Source organism: Ovis aries, chromosome 2 (assembly GCF_016772045.2).
Source record: "Ovis aries strain OAR_USU_Benz2616 breed Rambouillet chromosome 2, ARS-UI_Ramb_v3.0, whole genome shotgun sequence".
Classification (NCBI taxonomy): Eukaryota; Metazoa; Chordata; class Mammalia; order Artiodactyla; family Bovidae; genus Ovis; species Ovis aries.
In genome coordinates, this window is record NC_056055.1 from 235,311,420 (window position 1) to 235,331,242 (window position 19,823).

A 19,823-nucleotide genomic window follows, 5' to 3' on the forward strand; every position below is an offset into this window, starting at 1 on the left:
GGCGCCACTTCCGGATTACGAGTCTCCGCCCCCTTTGTTCCCGGAAGTGGAGAGGATCGGCGTTGCCATGGCGGCGACCCTGGGTAAGCGGGCCCCGCCCCTCCCCTCGCTTCCAGACTGCTATCCCAAGTTCATTTCTTACTCCCTCCTCCACCACCTAACCCCGACCCTTGCTACAACCCCGAACTTGGGCTCCAGGATCCATCTCCCCGGCTTCCCGGGGCCTGTCCTACCCGCCAATCAGACCCGGGGCGTCGGAGAGCAAAGAAGGGATGTGGGAGCGGCGGGGTGGGAATGGGAGACCGGAGGAGGGCTAAGGCCGTGCGGTGGGGCGGCGGGGGATGTCACTCGTCTCTCCATCCAGGGCAGGTGCTGGCTCTGGTGCTAGTGGCCGCTCTGTGGGGTGGCACACAGCCATTGCTGAAGCGGGCCTCCTCTCGCCTGCAGCAGGTTCATGAGCGGACCTGGGCCCGGCAGTTGCTGCAGGAAATGAAAACCTTGTTCTTGAATCCCGAGGTGCGTCTGTGAATGAGTCCTCTCTAGAGGGTAGCAGCTAAGAATTTGGTCTCTGGAGTCAAACAGATCAGGCTCAAAATCTGTGCTCCACCACTTACTCGCCAGAAGCTCTTGGATGAGTCTTGTTTGCCTTGAGTCTCAGTTTCGTCATCTGTAAAATGGGGATAATAAGGGTAACCGTCTTACGGGGCAGTTGTGAGGGTTAAGTGAGGTGAGGCACTAAAGCAGTTAGCAGTGGGCCTTATACATATTATAATTAGGTTTCAAGTCTCTGATGCCCTGAGCAGCTAGTAATATTTTATTATGGTGATCCTTCCAACAGACTTTTCCAGAGGGAGGGCTTAGGGCTTAAATTGGCCCTGGGGAGGGGGGCATAAGGGAGAATCTAGAGTACTACTTCTGAGCTCAGTGCTGCCAGTCTCGGCTGGTGGGAAAGTCATAGACACAACTGCCTCTCAGGGGTAAGGGCTTTGAGTGAGGTACAGACAAAGTGCTTTGTGAGTTCAGAGGAGGGAGGCTGGAGCTAGGCGACTGAGGGAAGGTTTCTTGGAGAGAGGAACACTGGCGCTCAGGGACTTGCAGGATGGGGAGGACAGAAACCAGCCGGGCTGAGGGGGAGGGCATTCAGGGCAAAGGCATGGGGTTCAGTCAGTGATGTTCCCTCTGCCCTGGAAGGGTCCTTTTCAGATGGCTTGGGCCCTAGCCCTTACAGCTACCCCTCCCTCCAAGGAAAGGCTTATCTCAAAGCTCAAAGAAGGCAGCCCTGCTCAGATAAGCAATCACACTGACCAGTTTTCTTCTGTTTCCAGTACCTGATGCCCTTTTCTCTCAACCAGTGTGGCTCCCTTCTCTATTACCTCACCTTGGCATCAGCAGGTGGGTCTCTGGCTTAGAACCACTATACTTAGGATGGAGGGAATGTCTCAAACACCTTGTTGCCATGAGTGAGGGATTGGTTCCATATTTGCACCCTCTTCTCTAGGCAGTAGAGTGGTTTGGTTATGAGTATGCTGCCAGGCACAGGGTTGGTTTGAAGCCTGGCAATCTTGTGCAGCAGCAGAGAAAGAAAGTTCCTTTGGCTGTGTGAAGGGTTTGTGTGTGTGTGTGTGTACCATGCAGTTTATGGGATCTTAGTTCCCTGACCAGGGATCAAACCCAGGCCCACTGCAGTGGAAGCACAGAGTCCTAACCACCGGACCGACAGCAAATTCCCCAAGGGCTGCCTTTGACACTCTTGCTTCCACTGCTAACTGCCTGGCTGACCTTGGGCAAGTCTCTTATTTGAACCTTGATTTTTTATGGTTGACTTCATAGCACTGAGAGAATTGAGTTCAGTATTGAGAAGCATCCGGAGCAGTACCTGGTGCACGATGGACTGGAGGAGCTCTATAAGGATAAATTTCTTTCCCCCTATTGTTGTGTGCCCTCTCCTGCATCAGATACTGTTCTAGTTTTACACATTTAAAAAAATTCTCAGCCCAGCCTTATAAAATGGACATGATTGTCTCCACCAAGGCAATGAAGTTACAAAACTTTGGGCAACTTATTTCATCTCTTAAGTCCCACAGCGTGTCAGTGCAGAAGAATGCGAAGCCATCTATTGCTAAAGTTTATGCTCTTAAACTTTGCTAAGAGAAGTTTTTGCTATAACTTTGCTATAACTCACCTGGAGTCTCACCTGGGCACCCCCCCCCAGGGATTTGAGGGGAGTTTGGACCCCAAATAACCCTGGGAAAACCCCTCAGAAGTCATGGGAGGGGCTAGGCCCACCTCCAGATCTGCCATGTCAGCTTCAACTAGCATTACTTTCATCTGTTTTACGTTTTGGGCTTCTCATAAGACTTCATTTAAAAGAAAGTTTGAAAGCCTCTGGCACTCCCTGCTGCCCAGAACACTGAGTGCTCTGGAAAAATGCCTGCAGTTAGCCTTTTACCAAGTTTTGAGCAAACTGGAATTTCAGGATCCTCTTATCTCACCACTTACCCTGCCTGTATCCATTCTAATAATCAGAACAGTGGTCACTATTTATTCAGGCAAGGATATACACATGTTATCATATTTCATCTTACAACAACCCTTTTGTAAGACGACGCTGTTATTTTGCTATCACTGTTTTTCAGGTAGGGAACAGGCTCAGAGTGTTTGACTGATCTAGCCAAGGTCACGTAGGGAAACCTGGGTCTGCCTCACTCCAGTGTCCTATTCTTTCCTCACACTATGTTGCTTCCCTCTCCCATCTACTGTTGCCAACCAGTCTTTAGCAACCACTACATTCTGTGTTGTGTAAGGTTAAGGAAAGATCTCTGAGTAGGCGGCAGTTGTGTCCGTTTCTTGGATGGCCAATAGCAGCCATGGCCGCGCCTCGCAGGGGATGAGCAGCTGCGCAGTTCTCTCCTCCTCTGCCTGGAACAGGTGAGGCCTGGGAGGGCTGGGAAAGAATGTGCTGAGAAGCCAACCTGCACAGCCTGCCTGGCAGTTATGAGTCTTGCAAACAAGTAACTCAGTTTCTGATTTATCCATTAGTTTTTTTGGTTTTATTTATTTTTTGGTATGTGTTTTAAGAACACAACATAAAATCTGTCTTCTTAAATAGCTTCAAATGTACAAAATTTAAGTGTAATGCATTTTAAGTTAAGAGTATTGTTAACTCCGCTAAGTCTTTTTGAAGTTTCATTTATTGAAGTCAGAGCTTCAAAACTAAGCAACAGATCCTGGACTGTGGTGACCTCTACTTAAGAACCAGCCCTGTGGGGCGTGTCCTGTACCCGTTCCTATCTCTGACGTTTTTGGTCTTACATAATTCCATGAGGCCCAAGCCCGAACTGAAACAGAAACAAATGTGCTTCGCCTGCTGTTTTGCTTTGTCCTTATCCATTTAGTTCTACTACCTCTGGAGTCGGGCAGACCTCGGTTTAAATCCTGTTTGCCTCCATTTACGTGGTGTCTTTGAGCCTTTGTTTCCATTATGATGCTAATGCGCTTCCTGCATTGTTGTTAAGAAGATTGACTTGATGTGTACACAAAGCACCGGTGTGCTTGGTAAGTGGCGCTGTGTTTGGCGTTACTGCACTCTTGCTACTGTAGCCTTTGGGTTTGGGGTACCTGTCTGTCCAAATGTCCTTGCGATCACAGTAGTTCGGTTGGAGTGCAACGACCTCATCCTTACCAGCAAACCAAGATGGTCCCAGACCTTGTAGTTTAGGTTTTCTTGCTGGAATCCTGAGGGAGCACTGAATTTGAAGTCAGGAGACCTGGGTTTGAATCCTGAGCTTTGCTGTGACTTTATCTGAAAACTGGGGTCATGAGACACCTTTTTTAAAACGGTCTTGATGATGTAATGAAAGTGTTTTGTGCCTAGAAAGACTTTTTTTTTTTTTTTGCATCTCAGAGATTCTTTTCATTCTGATCACCCAGATCTGACCCTAGCTGTGCCCATCAGTAACTCTCTGGCCATCATCTTTACACTGATTGTTGGGAAGGTCCTTGGAGAAGATATTGGTGGAAAACGTAAGTCAGGACACTGCAAGTTCGGGAAGGCACTACTTGGACTTTGACACCCCGGGTTAGTTTTTTTCCTGTGACCAGGTGAGGAGAGGCTCTTCCCTCATCCTGCCCTTGCCTCTGTAGCTCTCCTGCCTCCTTGTTGCCATCAGAGTTGCTTTCCCCTAGGTAGTTCCCATCTGAGCCCTTCCCTCAGCCCTGTGTCAGCTACTACTGGCATGGCTAGTCTCAGAGCTCCTCAATTTCTACCCATTATCCCAGGAGCATTTGCTGGCATGGTGCTCACCGTGGCAGGAATTACACTCTGCATCACAAGCTCAGTGACCAAGACCCAAGGGCAACCGTCTGCACTTTGAGTGAACCAAGGCCACCTCCAGCTCTGCTATCTCCAGGAAACCCTTGGGCCATGAGGTGGAGGCAGTGAGCCTGGGAATTAGGCCTCCCACGCCAGCCCCAGCCCCAGCCTCAGCTTCCTCACCTCCTGGGATAACTACCTCATGGATCATAATAAGAGAACAAGAGTGAAAGGGTTTTGTAACTTTCACATGCTGTTCAACCACTCAGATTTAGCGCAAGAGACTTCACCCTCACCCTCAGCAGCCCTCGTGCCCCAGCAGCACTCTCTCTGCTGTCTCGTCAGGTCTCCAGAGCTGTCACTGTTACTATGGCCTGACCTGGACTATCCCAGCAGCTGGGCTGTGGACTGCAGAACCCCAGCTGCAAGGAGAAGGCCAGCTACAGCCTCTGGGCCAGAAATGCAAGCGGGAGGCCTCCAGGGCTCAGCCTTCGCTGGCTGAGGGGGGAACTGAGGGGAAAGTGCATAAGAATAGCAGATGACATGTGGGAGAGGAGCTGGCTGTTAGCCTCCCTGTCCCTCCCATGAGGTGGGTGTAAATCCTCAACTGCCTGCCTCCCTCAAACGCCTGTGGGCCCTGGCACTGCCCAACTCCAGTGTGTGGAGCAATGCTGGGTGAGCAGTTGTTGTTGAGTCACTAAATCAGTTGTCTGTAATAAATCTGTAGTAAACAGATGGAGGTTAGTAAGTATTCTTTTATTGTGACAGACCCGCTCCCATGTTTGTGGTCTGTCCCCCAAACCCAGCTGGCTACTCCTTTCTCTGGCCAGAGACTCTCATAAGGAAACGGCCTCTGTAGCTGGAGCTTCTCTGCTCTGAAAGGAAAGGAAGACGGGGGTGTAGGTTTATGAGAAGAGCCGGACTGAAGGGGTTGCATCATACCCTGTGAGTGCAGAGGAGACGCTGGTTCCTTGAGAACAGGCTGCTGGAGGCTGAGGATAAAAGGTGACTGCAGAATGAAGCTCCCCAGTTCCCGGCTGGAGCTGCCGGATCTCAAGATGGTGGAGCAGGCATCAGGCTGAGATAGCTGCGCCAGCCTCAGGCTGTTTTTCCAGGAACAGGGCCTCTTCCACTATCTGTGCTGTCGGCTGGAGGAGGAAGGCCACACAGAACGGAGCCATTGAGCACCCCAGTCCAGCCTCCAGCCTTTAGCCTGGGGTTTCCCAACCCCAGGAAAGGAAGAGACCAGAAATCTGGACCCACCATTTCATTTAACATAGGAACTCGGGCTCTGAGAAGGTTTGATTTGTTCACAGACACAAGGGAGAATTGTTTCTGGGACCCAGGGCTGCTGGTTTCCAGCTCAGAACTCCTGTCCCAACATGTGGCTTCCAGGGACTTCTCTGGCTTCCAGTGCAGTGGGTGTGGGTTTGATCCCTGGTTGGGGAATTAAGATCCCACATGCTGCAGGGTACAGCAAAAAAAAACAAACCATACAAGCAAAACAAAAGCCAACACACGGCTTCCAGCCCCAGCCCACCTGATCCCAGGGCTCTTCTGTCTGGGTGTCTTCATCATCTGCTACTTCCTGGGCCCCTGCCGTCTCCTTCCTTGGGTGGGGAGCCCCATACACTCCCTTGGTTCCTGATGTGGAAGGCAAGAGACCAACGCTGAGGCTGAGGAGTCCTCAACATTCTTTCCCTAGACTTTATCAGCCCCCTCCCTGGCCCTGAGCCTCGCTCATGACCTGCGAGGATGGAGGTTAGTTCGGGCCTTTGGCCCCCATCCCCAACCCTTCCAAATCCCACCCCTGAAATTCATGGCTTCGAGTTTTCACGTGCTTCTTTTCGTAAACCAGGCCCCCATGAAAAGGCAAAGGACTGGCTATGCACATGACGGGGTAGGAGACAGTTGTGCTGAAGTCAAGACCAGCTCTGGACCATGGAACTCCCTCCCCGTCCTGTGTCATCCCCAGCAGGCACCATCCCATGTCGCTGCCACCCCATGTCGCTGCCACCCCATGTCGCTGTCAGGGGCTGGCTGAGAAGGCCTTGAATTCTGGGGTCCACTTGCCTGGTGGAAACGAGAGCGTGGGGTGCATGCCTCTTGGCTCAGTAGCTCGCTGGGGTCTGGCACAGAAAGCGGATGGCGCCATTTGTCTGGCTCCGTCTGGAGAGGACTGGCTTGCCTGTGCCCTGTGGCCCTGCAGGGGGAACGCTGAGCGTCGGCCGTGGTTGCAGGCTGTCCTTGCCTTCTCCACTCCCAGTCCAGGTGCGAATGCCTCTGATGCCTTTGGCAGCTGGGAGAGGAGAAGCCATCCACCTTCACAGCCTGCGTCTTCCCTCCCTGCTCCCTCTTCCATCAGGCTGCTTTATCCAGGGACATAGTAGATGATGCCTGGTGTTCTAAATGCCCAGTGAAATCAGGTTGTGTCCTCCTACCCTTAACTCACTGGCTCATCTCTTGGGAGGGCTCAGGCCTGGGATAAGACGGGAAGCTGACAAGCATTTTGGACCCTGCTATGCCAGATATACTGATTTTCCCAGCATCCAATCTGGCATCAGGTCCAGCAACTCAGAGTCCTGAAGATCTTCATAGAGCCCAGATAAGCTGACTTTCAGACCTGGTCCTGGTCTGGCTGCTCAGTATCTGTGTTACCCTGAACAAATCACACCACTCCTCTGAACTTCAGCCTGTCCTCTAGAAAATGGGAATAGCAATCTTTATTTCACAAAATTATTGAGAGTATACAGTACAATAAGGTCAGAGCCTCAGTGGGAAGCTAGTCACTTCCTTCTTTCCCGCCCCCCAACAACACCCTGGGTCACCTACCACCTGCTTGTGGGGCCTGGACTTTGGACCTGGGGGATGCCTGCAATGAAAAAAGAGAAGGCTTATAGGGGGCAGAGCAGGACATGGACTCAGGGTGGCTTCCTTTGCTCTAACCTGCCTCCTCTCCCCCTCATATATACATACCAGCAGCCCCTGGGCAGTGAGGGACTGGACACCAGCAGCTCCAGATAGGGGAGGGCCTTGAACTCATCCTCTCCAACAGCCACATAGTAATGGCCGCTCATCAGAGCCTCCCTTGCTGACAGTGGGAGCCCATCCAGGGTGCAGAGCCTGGGAGAGAGGTGAGTACAATAAGGGCCAGTGAACAAGGTGGATTGATATTCAGCAGACTGTGAGAGGGTGGGTACAGTTCTTCCAAGGTGCCTGGCAGCTGCTGGTCCTCTGGGTACCAGGGCCAGTCCCCCAGGCTCCACCCTGGCTCCAAGGGCTGGGTTGGAAGGGCCTTTCCCTCTGGCACAGAAAGAAGTCCCCTTTGGGGAAACATACTTTCCTTTGGCCTTTTCATCTTCCAGGAAGGCCAGAACCAGTAGGGCGGCTCCCTTTGGGGACATTCGGGTTTCCGCAGTCCCCAGACTCACTTGCGCACAACCCCGGTCTGTAATTTCACCTTCTCCGTCAGGAGCTTCAACACTGCTTCCCAGTCCTTGCTGGCGGCCTGGGACAGCTTCAGGCTGAACGGAGGACTTAACAGGTCCCCATTCCTGAACACACTGGGACAAAGAGCAGCCTGGTAAGGGGAACGGTCCTCAGAACTCCTTACATGTGAGAGGAGGATGGCACTGGGGCCAGAAGACAGTCAGACCCAGTGCATGGGTCCCCCTTCACCCAGTAAGCATGTTGGACTTTTCCCATCCCTACCAGTCACCAGGAGCTCCTGGAACAAATCCACCTACTTTTCCTTGGCCTCACTGAAACAAAAATCTATGCCCCCGCCTCCCCAACACAGGCACTCACTGGATGTAGCAGGGGGAACCTGCAGGTAGCTGCCGTCCAAGGGCCCCATCACACAGCTGCCGAGTCATGGGAAGACCCTGAAACCCATCAGGTCCCCAGGTCAGGAACGCACTGAGGCCTTTGGTCAGGGGTAGGTCAGTCTAAGGTGGGTAGCATGAGGGAAAGGAACCAGACGGGCGGAAGAGAGGGTAAGGAGGGTGGGACCGTCACACCTTTTACCACAGGGTACCTCCCTAAGTCACATTCTTAACCCCCTCCCATCCCTCTGTTTTATAGCGTCCTCTTTCCTCTGAGGACCACAGCCTGGAGATAAAAGGTTGCAAAAGGTGCAGGGAACAGCATTTTGAAATCCTGCACCCTGGGAAGGCTAGCAGTTGGCTCCAGAGTAGGTGTGGAGAGCCGCAGATCCAGCTGCTTCTGGGGCCCCTGACCTCCCAGACCAAAGTGGGAGCCGTCCCAGAGGAGGGGGAGAACAGAGGGCTGGGGGCTGGCCTGCCCCAGGACTCACTGCCAGTCTGCTGCTCTTCCCACCTGGATCCTTCCCTCCAGGGGGTAAATAGCTGAAAGGACAGAGAGGTCACAGGTCATCTTGGGGAGCCGGGGGAACTCAGCAGCCCAGCAGCTGCCAGAGGGCGGGGCTGGGGCCCAGCTCACCAGGTCTCCCTTCCCAGTGAAACAGTCTCAAGTCATCTCAGTCCAGAAACAGATGCTGATACTTGAACCTGCCTTAGGCCCTGCATGTATCAGGCTGCACATCCAGTCCAGGGCACAAACCATATAATTAAAGGTCTAAATCCTTCTGTATCTCAGAGAGATGTTCTCCTTCATGGGGTATGTGGTTTCATCTCATTTTGTATGAGACAGAACAAGGACTCCCTAAGTAACATGGGAGTGACCAAGCCCAGATTCTAAGTCTGTCTAGCTCCCAACTCCTGGCTCCTTAGGTTACAGCGAGCAACCTCTCAGCTGAGAGTGGAGGAAGACCTGGAAGCCAGATCTGAGTTGGAAGCTCAGACACTGAAATTAGTCTCCCATCTTGGAAAGCACAGCCACACCCTGTAAAGGGTGATCCCAGCCTACTGGAGAGCACGGGATGCCTATGGATGGATTTAGAGTATTTGGTGGTGGTGGTGATGGGGGTGATAAGGATCCCATCAGGAAGAGCCTTTGGAAAAGGGGGCTCAGCTAGCATGAGAATGTTCTTCTTCCCATGGTTTGGTCCTGGCTGGATAGGCATGATCATCAGCGTCAGACTCTTGACTTGAACAGTGGTGCCACTTGTGTTGTCTACTCCTAGGCAGCTTAGGACTATCCTGATTTACCCTTCCAAAGACTGGGGTAAGACCACCCGCCTTACAGGACTGTTAATGTCCCATGAGTGAGCTACTTGGTCAGTACTGACTGTTGCTGTTGCTATTACCTCCCTCCCCAGGCTCTTTGACCACCCCCAGCCCACTCACGGGAGCTTGTGGAAATGTTCGAAACCCGCAGCCACATACAGCCCTCCGTTCTGCAGGTCTGCCAGGTCGGTGACAGGGTGGCCATGACAAGGGGTGTAGAGAGCACGCACAGCCACTGGGGCCCGCACAGCCGATGTCACCTCACAGAGGAAGGTCTCCAGGGTGGGGAAGCGGCGTTGAGTCACCACCAGCTGGCGGCCTGGGGAGAAGGGGTCCCCATTCCGGTACACCACTACCTTCTTGGCTGCTGGACTGCCACTGGCCATTGTGTGTCTGTGGCTAGAGACGCAGAGCTGTTGCCAGGCAGCTAAGACAGGGTTGGGAGCAATGCCAATCAGAGGTGGAGTCCTGCCTTTTTACCCAGGAAGGCAGGGAGAGCCTCCGTAGGAGCACCTGTCTGCATTCAGGGTCTCCGGTCTGCTCTTGGTGGGGCCTCACAGGAGTAGGGTGGGTCTGGTCATGAGGTATGAAGGAAGAGCCAGGGCTCAGTGAGAGGGGCAGTGGCAGAGATCACACTGAAACACAGGTGTTCAGTACTGGGTCGGGGCAGGGATTCTCAGAGCCTCCCCGCCACTGTAGCCCAACAGCACTGGGGGGCTGTTCCCCAAGGATGCTAGTCTGCTCCTGGGCTGTGGCTCTCAGCCAGCTCTGGAGAGGATGCCCCATGTCAGCAGAAAGTGAACAGGAGGTCCCAGAAGCTTGTCCTGACCAGGGGCAGAAGACAAATACAACCAGGCTCAGAATCTAATGAAAACCTTTATTCTCCATCTTTATTTATTCTCAACCTTTATTCTCCAACTTGACTTGCCCCAGGTTGCTCCCTATCCCCAAATGTGGGTTGAACCACAGGCAGAGGATGAAAGTAGCCTCCTACCTTCTTCCTCTACTGATGCCAGCTCTGTGCTCCAGCTTCTCTTGGCCTCACTAGCCACCAATACCCAGGGGCAGGGGCAGGAGGTACAACTGGAACCAGGGAGCTAGGATGAGGTCCTGTCTCCCTCACTGCCCTTTCATAGCATCGCCCTTTGGAACCCGGTCCTCCCTGGTTCCCCAGGGTCTAGCCTGCTGGTCCTGTTTCCCACTGTCTGCCCCTCCAGTGATCCTCTCTTGTGTGGTCTGACCCTGTGGACAGTTTCTCAGGGGGCCTTGACCTACATGGTACAGTCCTCTGGTTTTGCCATCCTTCATCGCTAGATTCACTGGAGGTTCTATCTATGGAGCTTTTATCACTGGGGATCTGGCCCTTGGGTGGTTTATTCTTCCAGAGATCCAGGCCACCATGCTCTGCCAAAGACCCATCCCAGGTGACATGGTCCTCTGAGACGCCCAACTCTCGTGGCACAGCTCTTTGCCAATCAGGCTCTTTCTGGCATGGCCCCCTGGGAGAGCTGTCTTCAATGTTTGGGTCCTCATGGAGTGTGGACAGCTGTGTCCTGGCCTTTCCAGGACAGGAGCCCTTAGATTTGAGCTCTTTGTGGCTTTCATCCTCTAGAAGTGTTGTCAGCTGCAGGCAGGTCTCTCCAGAGATCTCTTCTCCACAGTCCTGCTCTTTGGTGAGCCTCTTCCCTGTGGCCTGGTATTCCGATGGTGCGGGCAGCTGTGGCCCAGGCCATCTGTAGGATGGGTCCCTGTACTTGGCCCCAGCAGCTGTTTTATCTGGAGTGGCCAGTCTTTCTGGGAATTTGTGGGGTTGTGATCTGAGCCTCCAGTAGGAGGCATCCACATGGCCTGGCTCTCCAAGGGTCCTGCCTCTGTAGGGCTGGTCTTCCAGCGGTGGGCCTGGTTGTGATCTAGCTTTTTCACAGCTCTGTCCCCCATGATCTTGGCACAAGCTGGGCTCATGTCTGTTCTGGTTCACTTCTGGGGATCTCAGTGTTTGTTTGAGAACTAGGTACTGTTAGAGAAAAGAAGAGACACTGTACCAGGCAGGTCTGCTTGGGCCTGGCAGGAGGCTTTTCCCTCACCACCACCCTTGGCTCTAAGTGTGCAAAAAAGGCTCCAAATTAGTGCCTACCTCCTTACGGCTATTGATGGCCTGCTGTAGCCACAGCAGCTCCATGGCCAAGTGGCTGCGGTGGTTCTGGAGCTCCTGGAGCTCAGTCTGGCTGTGGGACAGTCCTGGACCTGCAGCTTCTGTGAAGGAGAATGAAGGGAGAAAGCCTTGAGGGGACAGGCACTGGGCACTGGCCTAGTCCTTAGACCCCGGCACCTTCCCCTTACGCACCCGTAAGTCGCCCCCAACCAGGAGGGAAGAAAGGGATGCAGCTTATCTAGCACAAGCCTTTCACTTTTCAGATGGGAATGCTTAGGCCCAGAGGGCAGAGGCTTGCCCTGATCTAGGTAGAGGTGTACCTGGGTTTTTCATCCTTGACACGTCTCTGGTCTCTTGGCTTGGTTTCCTGGTCTTCCTGCTCTGCTCATCCTGAAGCCAGGCACTGGCATCTCTGCAGGGAAGACTGCTGGCATTTGTGAAGCTCTCTCCTGACTTCTTCAGTAGCATATCCTCCTGGATGGTCTCTTTCTCAGTCTCTTTATGTGTGAAGTGACTCCATAGCTCCTGCTCTGGATTTGGTGCCCTCTCTCTAGCGGCTTTCCAGGTCTGACAGGATTTTGCCTTCTGAGAAATCAAAGGTGTGAGAGCCCCAAGGCTAAACCCTCCAAGAATCTGGACATTCTGATTTAGCATACCAATTGATGAGGACTAAGAATTGGGGTGTGAGGAGGTGAGTCTGCTCCCTTTTCCATTGAGGAACGCTTGTCGGCAGGTAATGTGGAATGCCCTTGCCCATTTTACCTTTAGGTGTGTAGTACCTTTGGGAGAAATTGGGGCCTGGGAATCCAGCCCTCAGTCCACTGAAGCGTGCCCAGATCACCGTCGATCTCTCGTACAATAGCTTCATATTCACCTCGAAGACTCTGGAACTGGCGTCGGACCAAGAAGCCCCGGATGCAGGCCTGGTGTGGAGAACAAGGGGAGAGAAAACCCTTATCACTGCAACATGGGGATATCTTGGGGAACGCTCCTGGAGGTCATCGGCGTGACTGCAAGAGGGGACCCGGCCCCGGGGAAAGGACAGGTGATGCTGTGCGTTGGGGCTCTGGGGGTTCGAGGGAATGTGTTGGGCTGCATCCAGCACAATTCTTCGACTGAAGGCCCTTCCCACCTTTTCCCTGATCGCGTAAGAGCTTGTGGTGGCAGTTGGGGGTGGGGGTGGGGGGACGCGGGAGGATCCGTGCTGCTGCTGCTAAGTCGCTTCAGTCGTGTCCGACTCTTAGCAACCCCATGGACTGCAGCCTACCAGGCTCCTCCGTCCATGGGATTTTCCAGGCAAGTGTACTGGAGTGGGGTGCCATCGCCTTCTCCGAGGATCCGTGGGGTCCCCACATTTTTCAGGCCGGGGGGTGGGTCGGTAGCTTCGGACGTGGGCACGCGGGCAGGTTACTAGACGTGAGAGCCTCATTTGGTCCATAGGTCCCACCCAGTCCGAGAACCCGTAGGGGGAAATCACAGGCAAGCCTCCCGCCCCGCACCTGCAGCGCCGTCACCTTCCGAACCAACCGCTCCCGCTCCATCCGGGCGCAAACTGACCCGCCCGGCGCCTGCGCAGCGCGTCACCGGCCTGCGCCGCGGGCCGATGGGCTCAGGCCCCGCCCCGCCGTCTCCGTGGCCTCCTTTGGCTCCAGCCAGGACCCGGCGCGAGCCGGTGCTGTTCCCACACAGCCCGAGCAGCTCCGGGGAATCTAACCGCCCGAGCGGGACCTCCCAAACCAGAAGTGTGTTGCGCAGGGGCGTCCCTGCGAGAGCTGGGGCCCGGGCGCCCCTGCCGAGTAGAAGGCGCAAGAGAGAAGACACACACCGCTTTCTTTCCTTCTGGTTTAATTCCATTCAGTGCCCCCCTCTCCCATAGCACCTGGGGGGGCCGCGAAACACCCACTCGAGTCCGTAAAAAAGTCACAGTTTGAAGGAAATGAGAATGGACAGTCAAGGCCTGGGTCTTAACACCTACACAGCTGACGGCTCCTCGGGCTCGGCGTTCTCGGCCAGGTGCAGCTTCTGTCTGTGCGGGTCAAGGACTGTGATGCTTTTGGACCCCAGGTCCTTCCAGCCCTATTGTCCCAGCCTGCGCAAGCTTAGTTTCCCCAACTGTGCAAAGGGGCGGGGGTCAGGGACTCCGGGGTGGTCCGTGATTTAGGGTTGCAGCCCTTGCTGGCCCCTCTTGCCAGGTGCCTTACCCCCTTCGCTTTTGGTTTAGATCATGCAGGTGTGTGTGCACTACTTCCCTTAGGACTAGATGGGAGATAATCTGATCAGTAAAAATAATTGTTCAGTGCTGAAAGAATAGGGAGACATCAGACAAGCTTTGTCATAGATTGGTGTAAGCTAAAGTGCCTAAAAATATTTTGGTAAGTACGTAGAACATATTTCCTGCAACCACTATTCTTTCACCTAACATTTGGGGAATTCTTTCTGCACCTCTACCAGGGTAGGGGGAGTTGGGGGCTAATTCTGAAAGGGGTGAGGACGTTGGTTATCTGTAAATATTCCTGCAGGGTGGTGGGGAGGAGGAAGCTGATTTTATATCTGGGAGTGGAGGACACCCACTGTCAAGTTCCCTAGAAAGGATACATAGAATTACTAAGATCTTCCAGCTGTCAACAGAAAGAGAAAGGGGGGTTTCTGTAAGGAGGGCACCAGGCCAAACTCTGGATGTTCTGGGGCTCATCTTCTGGTGGGCTTTGAGAGGCCCAGAGCTTTTGCCTCCACGCACCCCCAGTTTTTCACCTAGGGGCCAGGAATGGTCTTGGAAGCATGCACCCTCCCACCCCCTGGTGCCCTCAGGAACTGAAGCCCCCAGCCCTGACCCACATTGCTAAGCAGCTGGTCCAGGTTGCGGTCAGCCATTGTCTTCTTCTGCTCCTCAGGCAGCCCGTCCGTCACCCCGTCCTCCTCTTCCTCCTCCTCTTCCTCCTCGCCACACACATCTAGGCTGAAGTGCAGCCGGGCCAGCTTCTCCTGCATCTCCCGCACGTGCTCCAACTGCTCAAAGGAGCATTCCTTCCCTGGATAGCACCTGTCAGCTCTGGGAGCAAGCTTGGGACCCACGTCCCAGCGTCCCCCTCCAGCCCCACCCCCAGGACTCACCGAAGGCCTGCAGCCGGCCTGAGTGGAAGTCGTTGAGCAGGTTCAGCAGCCCCCCTTCCATTTCATAGACGTCGGTCACCTCGGTCAGGAAAGAGTGCTGCAGGGGCGTGCCTGCAGAGCCGCCTGCACCTCCTGCCAGCACGGGGCGGCATTTCTCCTTGCCTACCCTGGGTGAGTGGGCGTGGCCATGGTCACAGGGTGGGGGAAGCCAGGTACCCCAGGTCTTTTGTGCCATCTGTCTATGCACTAATTCATCTTTCTATCCACCTGTCAACAATAAGTGGATGTTTGTTCTTCTGACCCTGTCTGGGGCACTAGGATGCATTAAGGAAAGCAAGTGGATGAAGAGGGGTGAGGATGAGAGGTCAGAAGAAGTCGTTTTCTTCCAGTGGTACAGCCAGAACCACACCTGGAGCAGGGCTCTTGGGTTCCTGTCTGACCCCTCACTCAATCCTCCTGTGATCACTTGGCCTTACTGGTCCTCAGTGAATTTGGGGACAGTTACTTCCTTATTGCCATGAGAGCCATTTTACCACTTCCAAAAACATTTTTCTGCCCCTCTTGTATATAAAAACCATTTCTTGAATCTTCTATGCCCACAGGAGAACACTGCATGACCTTCCCAGCTTGGCCTCCATGCCTCTCCAACTGCACTTCCTACTATTCCTGTCCCAGCCCTGAGCTTCCGCTATGCTCACTTGGCCGTGTCCAAACATGCCTCTTAGGCAGGCGGTGCCAAAGGCACAGGGAAACATAGTAATCAGAGGAGGAACGTGTGTTTAGTGGAAGCACTATAGGGTAGACAGGCAAGGTAGGGTAGGAGGCGAACTCAAATCGTTTACTTGAGTATCCCCTCACCATTTCCTGGCCCATGACACTCTGGGACCACCAGACCACTTTGTGATTCCTGGAACCTTGCAGGCAATATTTTTCTTCCATACTTCTGCCAGGCAGGCCCCTCCACTTAGAACAGTCCCTGTCTCCAGTGTGTCCAACAGCCTCCTCTGACTCACTTCTGGAAGTCTGCACACTCCCTGCTCTGAGGTGCATCATCACACTGGGTGATCCCTGTGACCCACCTGGTCTTTTCCCAACACACCTGAAAGTAGGGACTGGGTCTGAATTCTCAGGGGCCAGTGGAGGGAGGGGGAGCCCCAGGGAAGGCATGGATTCCTGCTTAGAAATTATAGGCTAAACCCCACTTTACCTTGCTGCCCACAGGGCTCAGGCCAGAGTTAGGGTCCCTCCCTCCTTGCCCTGCTTCCCGTCTGTACCTACCTCTTGAACTTGGTCCGCTGTTTGGGGGATGGCAGGTGAGGGAGTCCCAGGGCCAAGGAGCCACTGTGGCTTGTGGGCACTGGGACCCTGCGTAGTGTGCCTGGGGGCTGGGCTGGCTGGGTCAGACAGGGCTTGGGACTCCTTTTCTTCTTCTTGTCCTCCATTGGATGCTGGCTAGGCCTCAGGCCCTGGGAGGGAGGCAGCCCCACTGAGGTGGTGTGGGCAAAGCCATCCCTCCATCCACCTATCCCTGAGAACTGCAAAGGATGGCCCCAGGACCTTCTGACTGTCCCCTCATCACTCCAGTATGGGCAAGGCCAGGTGCCAGCACCTACTGCTGAGATCACAGCTGTGTATTTGAAAGACCTGTGGCCCAATCCAGCTCTCCTCTGCCCTCGAGCCTTACCTTGAAACCTAGGTCTTGCCTGAAAGGACTGGACCAGACTCTATTCTCGGGCTGCAGCTGCTCCCAGGGTTTCCAGTCCCTGTAGCGGAGGGGGTGGAGCCGGCGGAGGAAATGTAGGGGGAGTCAGGGTGGAAGTGAGCTGGCAGGAGCCCAGCTGGGGTTTAGGGGTGTTTTAATTAGACTCCGGTTCTATTCAGCAACTGCCTGGACAGACCCTGACGAACCTCAGCATAGAAGGGGATCAAAACGTGCATGGGATCACCTGGGAAGACCCCATGTCGGACCCCTAGAGGATGGGCATCAATGGTTGAGCTAGCAGGGCTCAGTCCCCGCATTTAGACACTTGGCATCCTTTCTCTTCCACCCCACCTCCAACGGTAAACACCAGGAGACTCCCGTTAGTTCCCTGGGACAGCCTTCCAGCTGCTTCACCCTCCCCAGTCGGGAAGTCCCCTCTTGGCTGCAGCTGTAGTCAGAGAGGGCCGGGTGGTACGGCAGGGCAGCCGGCAGGCTGGGCCTCCAACAAAGGCTGCGCTGAACCTCGCACCACTCGGCCTCCCTCCCGGCCTGCCCCTCGGCTTCCAGGTCCGCGGAGGTCCCTCGGCCTGAGGTCTGGAGGCCCTTTACGGGGTTTCCCCAAGCTGCTTACTCCCAGGTTCCACCACCAAGCCCGACTCCGCACTCTGGGGTGGCGCCTGGGGCATAAGTATTTAAATCCGCACGAATCAGGCAGGCACTGAGGGGGTGTGGTGCTGGGGAAACAAGCGCGTCAAATGCCTGGCCCAGCCCCAGCTTAGTCCAATTAGAGACGCGAGAGAAGAATTACAGCGAGAGCCCCAGCTCCCTAGGAATGCGTGGTGGCGACCTGGGATCTATTTTCCACAATCAGTCTCTAAAGTCGCGTGCCAAAAAGATCTCTCAGCTCGGGAGCCAGGATCCGAAATGGAGCGAGAGATCAGCGTCATTCCGCCTCTGCACCCACCCCCAAGGGGGAAACTAACCTGAAGATTTAGGGTCCGGAGTGATGCTTCCGTGCCGGTTCCCTCCGCCCTCAGCTCTCTCCAACTAGGGAAACGAATGGGTGGATGCTGAGCTCGCAGTAGGTAATTTGCATTTAAAGAGAAACTGACCTTTTATAGAGTGGAGGGAGTAAGATGGGAGGAGCATATCCACATTTATTGAGTTGTCTCTTTCACTCGACTTCACGTCTCCATTTGAATTAAGGTGCTGATATTGGTTATGTGAGGACAATCCAAAAAACCCTTTCACTGCCTATCAGTTTAAGAGAGAAGCTACAGTCCCTTGCAAAATGGTGGAAGCTTTGTCAGAAATGGAGGAGAGAAAGGTGGGGAGCTGGGGAGATACAGGACTGGAAAAGGTCAGTTTTCATTCCAATCCCAAAGAAAGGCAATGCCAAAGAATGTTCAAACTACTGCGCAATTGAACTCATCTCATACGCTACCAAAGTAATGCTCAAAATTCTCCAAGCTAGGTTTCAACAGTTCGTGAACCAAGAGCTTTCAGATGTTCAAGCTGGATTTACAAAAAGGCAGAGGAACCAGAGATCAAATTGCCAACAACCACTGGATCCTAGAAAAAGCAAGAGAGTTTCAGAAAAACATCTACTTGTGCTTCATTGACTACGCCAAAGCCTTTGACTGTGTGGATCACAACAAACTGGAAAATTCTTAAAGAGATGGGAATATCAGACCACCTGACCTGCTTCCTTAGAAACCTGTATTCAGATCAAGACAAGAAGCAACAGTTGGAACTGGACATGGAACAACAGACTGGTTCCACTTTGGGAAAGGAGTATGTCAAGACTGTATATTGTCACCCTGCTTATTTAACTTATATGCAGAGTACATCACGCAAAATGCCGGGCTGGATGAAGCACAAGCTGGAATCAAGATTGCCGGGGGAGAAATATCAATAACCTCAGATATGCAGATGACATACCCTAATGGCAGAAAGCAAAGAGGAACTAAAGAGCCTCTTGATGAAGGTGAAAGAGTGAGAGTGAAAAAGTTGGTTTAAGACTCAACATCCAAAAAACGAAGATCATGGCATCTAGTCCCATCATTTCATGGCAAATAGATGGGGAAACAATGGAAATGGAAACAGCGACAGACTTTATTTTCTTGGGCTCCAAAATCACTGCAGATGGTGACTTCAGCCATGAAATTGAAAGACACTTGCTCCTTGGAAGAAAAGCTATGACAAATCTAGAAGGCATATTAAGAAGCAGAGATAGTGCTTTGCCGACAAAGGTCTGCCTAATCCAAGCTATGGTTTTTCCAATAGTCATGTATGGAAGTGAGAGTTGGAACTATAAAGAAGGCTGAGCACTGAAGAATTGATGCTTTTGAATGTGTTACAGAAGACTTTTGAGAGTCCCTTGGACTGCAAGGAGATCCAACCAGTCCATTCTAAAGGAGATCAGTCCTGGGTGTTCATTGGAAGGACTGATGCTGAAGCTGAAACTCCAATACTTTGGCCACCTCATGCGAAGAGTTGACTCATTGGAAAAGACCTTGATGCTGGGAGGGACTGGGGGCAGGAGGAGAAGGGGACGACAGAGGATGAGATGGCTGGATGGCATCACTGACTTGAAGGACATGAGTTTGAGTGAACTCTGGGAGTTGGTGATGGACAGGGAGGCCTGGCATGCTGCGATTCATGGGATCGCAGAGTCGGACAAGACTGAGCAACTGAACTGAACTGAACTGCAAGGAGAAACCTGTCAATCCTAAAAGAAATCAATCCTGAGCATTCATTGGAAGTACTGAACCTGAAGCTCCCATACTTTGGCCACCTGATGGGAGGAAGTGACTCATTGGAAAAGATTCTGATGTTAGGAAAGATTGAAAGTAGGAGAAGAAGGGGACGACAGAGGATGAGATGGTTGGATGGCATCACCGACTCAATGGACAGGAGTTTGCGCAAGCTCTGGGAGCTGGTGAAGGACAGGGTTGCCTGGCGTGCTGCAGTCCATGGGGTCAAAAAGAGTTGGACACAACTGAGTAACTGAACAACGACAAATATGAAACACAAAAAGCAGCAGCAGAAACTGCAAGACAACCATCTTTCAAGTGAGTCCAGGCCCCCTATTATGCATTTTATGTATCCTTTTAACAATCCTGAAGGAAGGTAGTCATTGTCCCGTTATACTAAAAGTCAACAATATTCTTTTGAGGGTAATACCACTCCCTCCAGAGCACCCATTCTGGTAGGCGATGGGGGTGTGTTCAGCCATTCACGAAATGACAAGACCAAGCCTGCTCTCTCCCCATCCCCAGGCCTAGGGGACACGTGTGGGGAGCATCAGCTCAGAACAAACCCAGCACTTGACACCAGTCCCCAGGAGGGAAACCTGAGTATCTGATGAAGGCTGAGCCAGCGCTGCTGGTGCTGCCC

At 53.2% G+C, this 19,823-nt stretch overlaps 4 protein-coding genes across 15 annotated transcripts; 1 reads left to right on the forward strand and 3 right to left on the reverse strand.

Moving 5' to 3' along the window:
* The first annotated feature begins 36 nt into the window (after positions 1–36).
* On the forward strand, positions 37–5,047 carry TMEM234 (transmembrane protein 234). Of its 3 annotated transcripts, XM_027965355.2 has the most exons (6): positions 37–83; positions 365–516; positions 1,326–1,392; positions 3,931–4,023; positions 4,279–4,342; positions 4,716–5,047. In XM_027965355.2, exons 1-6 carry the CDS (start codon positions 68–70, stop codon positions 4,852–4,854), a joined length of 531 nt encoding a protein of 176 aa, XP_027821156.1. In that variant the 5' UTR covers positions 37–67; the 3' UTR covers positions 4,855–5,047. The 3 variants fall into 3 exon arrangements, with proteins under 3 accessions (XP_027821156.1, XP_004005075.1, XP_012005116.1); XM_004005026.4 differs by having other exon boundaries at positions 4,279–5,047; XM_012149726.3 differs by lacking the exon at positions 4,279–4,342 and having other exon boundaries at positions 4,658–5,047.
* On the reverse strand, positions 600–9,856 carry DCDC2B (doublecortin domain containing 2B). Of its 8 annotated transcripts, XR_003588281.2 has the most exons (11): positions 9,580–9,856; positions 8,628–8,679; positions 8,120–8,196; positions 7,744–7,875; positions 7,289–7,435; positions 7,145–7,184; positions 6,386–6,611; positions 5,853–5,956; positions 5,576–5,749; positions 5,255–5,460; positions 600–667 (listed from the first exon to the last, which is right to left on the reverse strand). XR_003588281.2 is itself a non-coding variant. In XM_027965350.2 (10 exons), the coding sequence occupies exons 1-10, from the start codon at positions 9,843–9,845 to the stop codon at positions 5,386–5,388; spliced, it is 1,197 nt and encodes a 398-aa protein (XP_027821151.1). In that variant the 5' UTR covers positions 9,846–9,856; the 3' UTR covers positions 5,050–5,385. The 8 variants fall into 8 exon arrangements, 7 of the variants coding, with proteins under 7 accessions (XP_027821151.1, XP_012005049.1, XP_012005104.1 ...); XM_027965350.2 differs by lacking the exon at positions 600–667 and having other exon boundaries at positions 5,050–5,460; positions 6,386–6,515; XM_012149659.4 differs by lacking the exon at positions 600–667 and having other exon boundaries at positions 5,050–5,460.
* A 460-nt stretch (positions 9,857–10,316) lies between these two features.
* Positions 10,317–17,473, reverse strand: IQCC (IQ motif containing C). Of its 2 annotated transcripts, XM_027965348.3 has the most exons (7): positions 17,408–17,473; positions 16,407–16,485; positions 13,111–16,188; positions 12,391–12,534; positions 11,932–12,196; positions 11,594–11,712; positions 10,317–11,473 (listed from the first exon to the last, which is right to left on the reverse strand). In XM_027965348.3, exons 3-7 carry the CDS (start codon positions 13,150–13,152, stop codon positions 10,637–10,639), a joined length of 1,407 nt encoding a protein of 468 aa, XP_027821149.1. In that variant the 5' UTR covers positions 13,153–16,188; positions 16,407–16,485; positions 17,408–17,473; the 3' UTR covers positions 10,317–10,636. The 2 variants fall into 2 exon arrangements, with proteins under 2 accessions (XP_027821149.1, XP_042100928.1); XM_042244994.1 differs by lacking the exons at positions 16,407–16,485; positions 17,408–17,473 and having other exon boundaries at positions 12,879–13,165.
* On the reverse strand, positions 13,440–17,473 carry CCDC28B (coiled-coil domain containing 28B). 2 transcript variants are annotated; one of them, XM_027965356.2, is made up of 7 exons: positions 17,408–17,473; positions 16,407–16,485; positions 16,001–16,188; positions 14,723–14,889; positions 14,447–14,640; positions 14,207–14,229; positions 13,440–13,637 (listed from the first exon to the last, which is right to left on the reverse strand). In XM_027965356.2, the coding sequence occupies exons 3-7, from the start codon at positions 16,162–16,164 to the stop codon at positions 13,583–13,585; spliced, it is 603 nt and encodes a 200-aa protein (XP_027821157.1). In that variant the 5' UTR covers positions 16,165–16,188; positions 16,407–16,485; positions 17,408–17,473; the 3' UTR covers positions 13,440–13,582. The 2 variants fall into 2 exon arrangements, with proteins under 2 accessions (XP_027821157.1, XP_027821158.1); XM_027965357.2 differs by lacking the exon at positions 16,407–16,485.
* Positions 17,474–19,823: the final 2,350 nt, after the last annotated feature.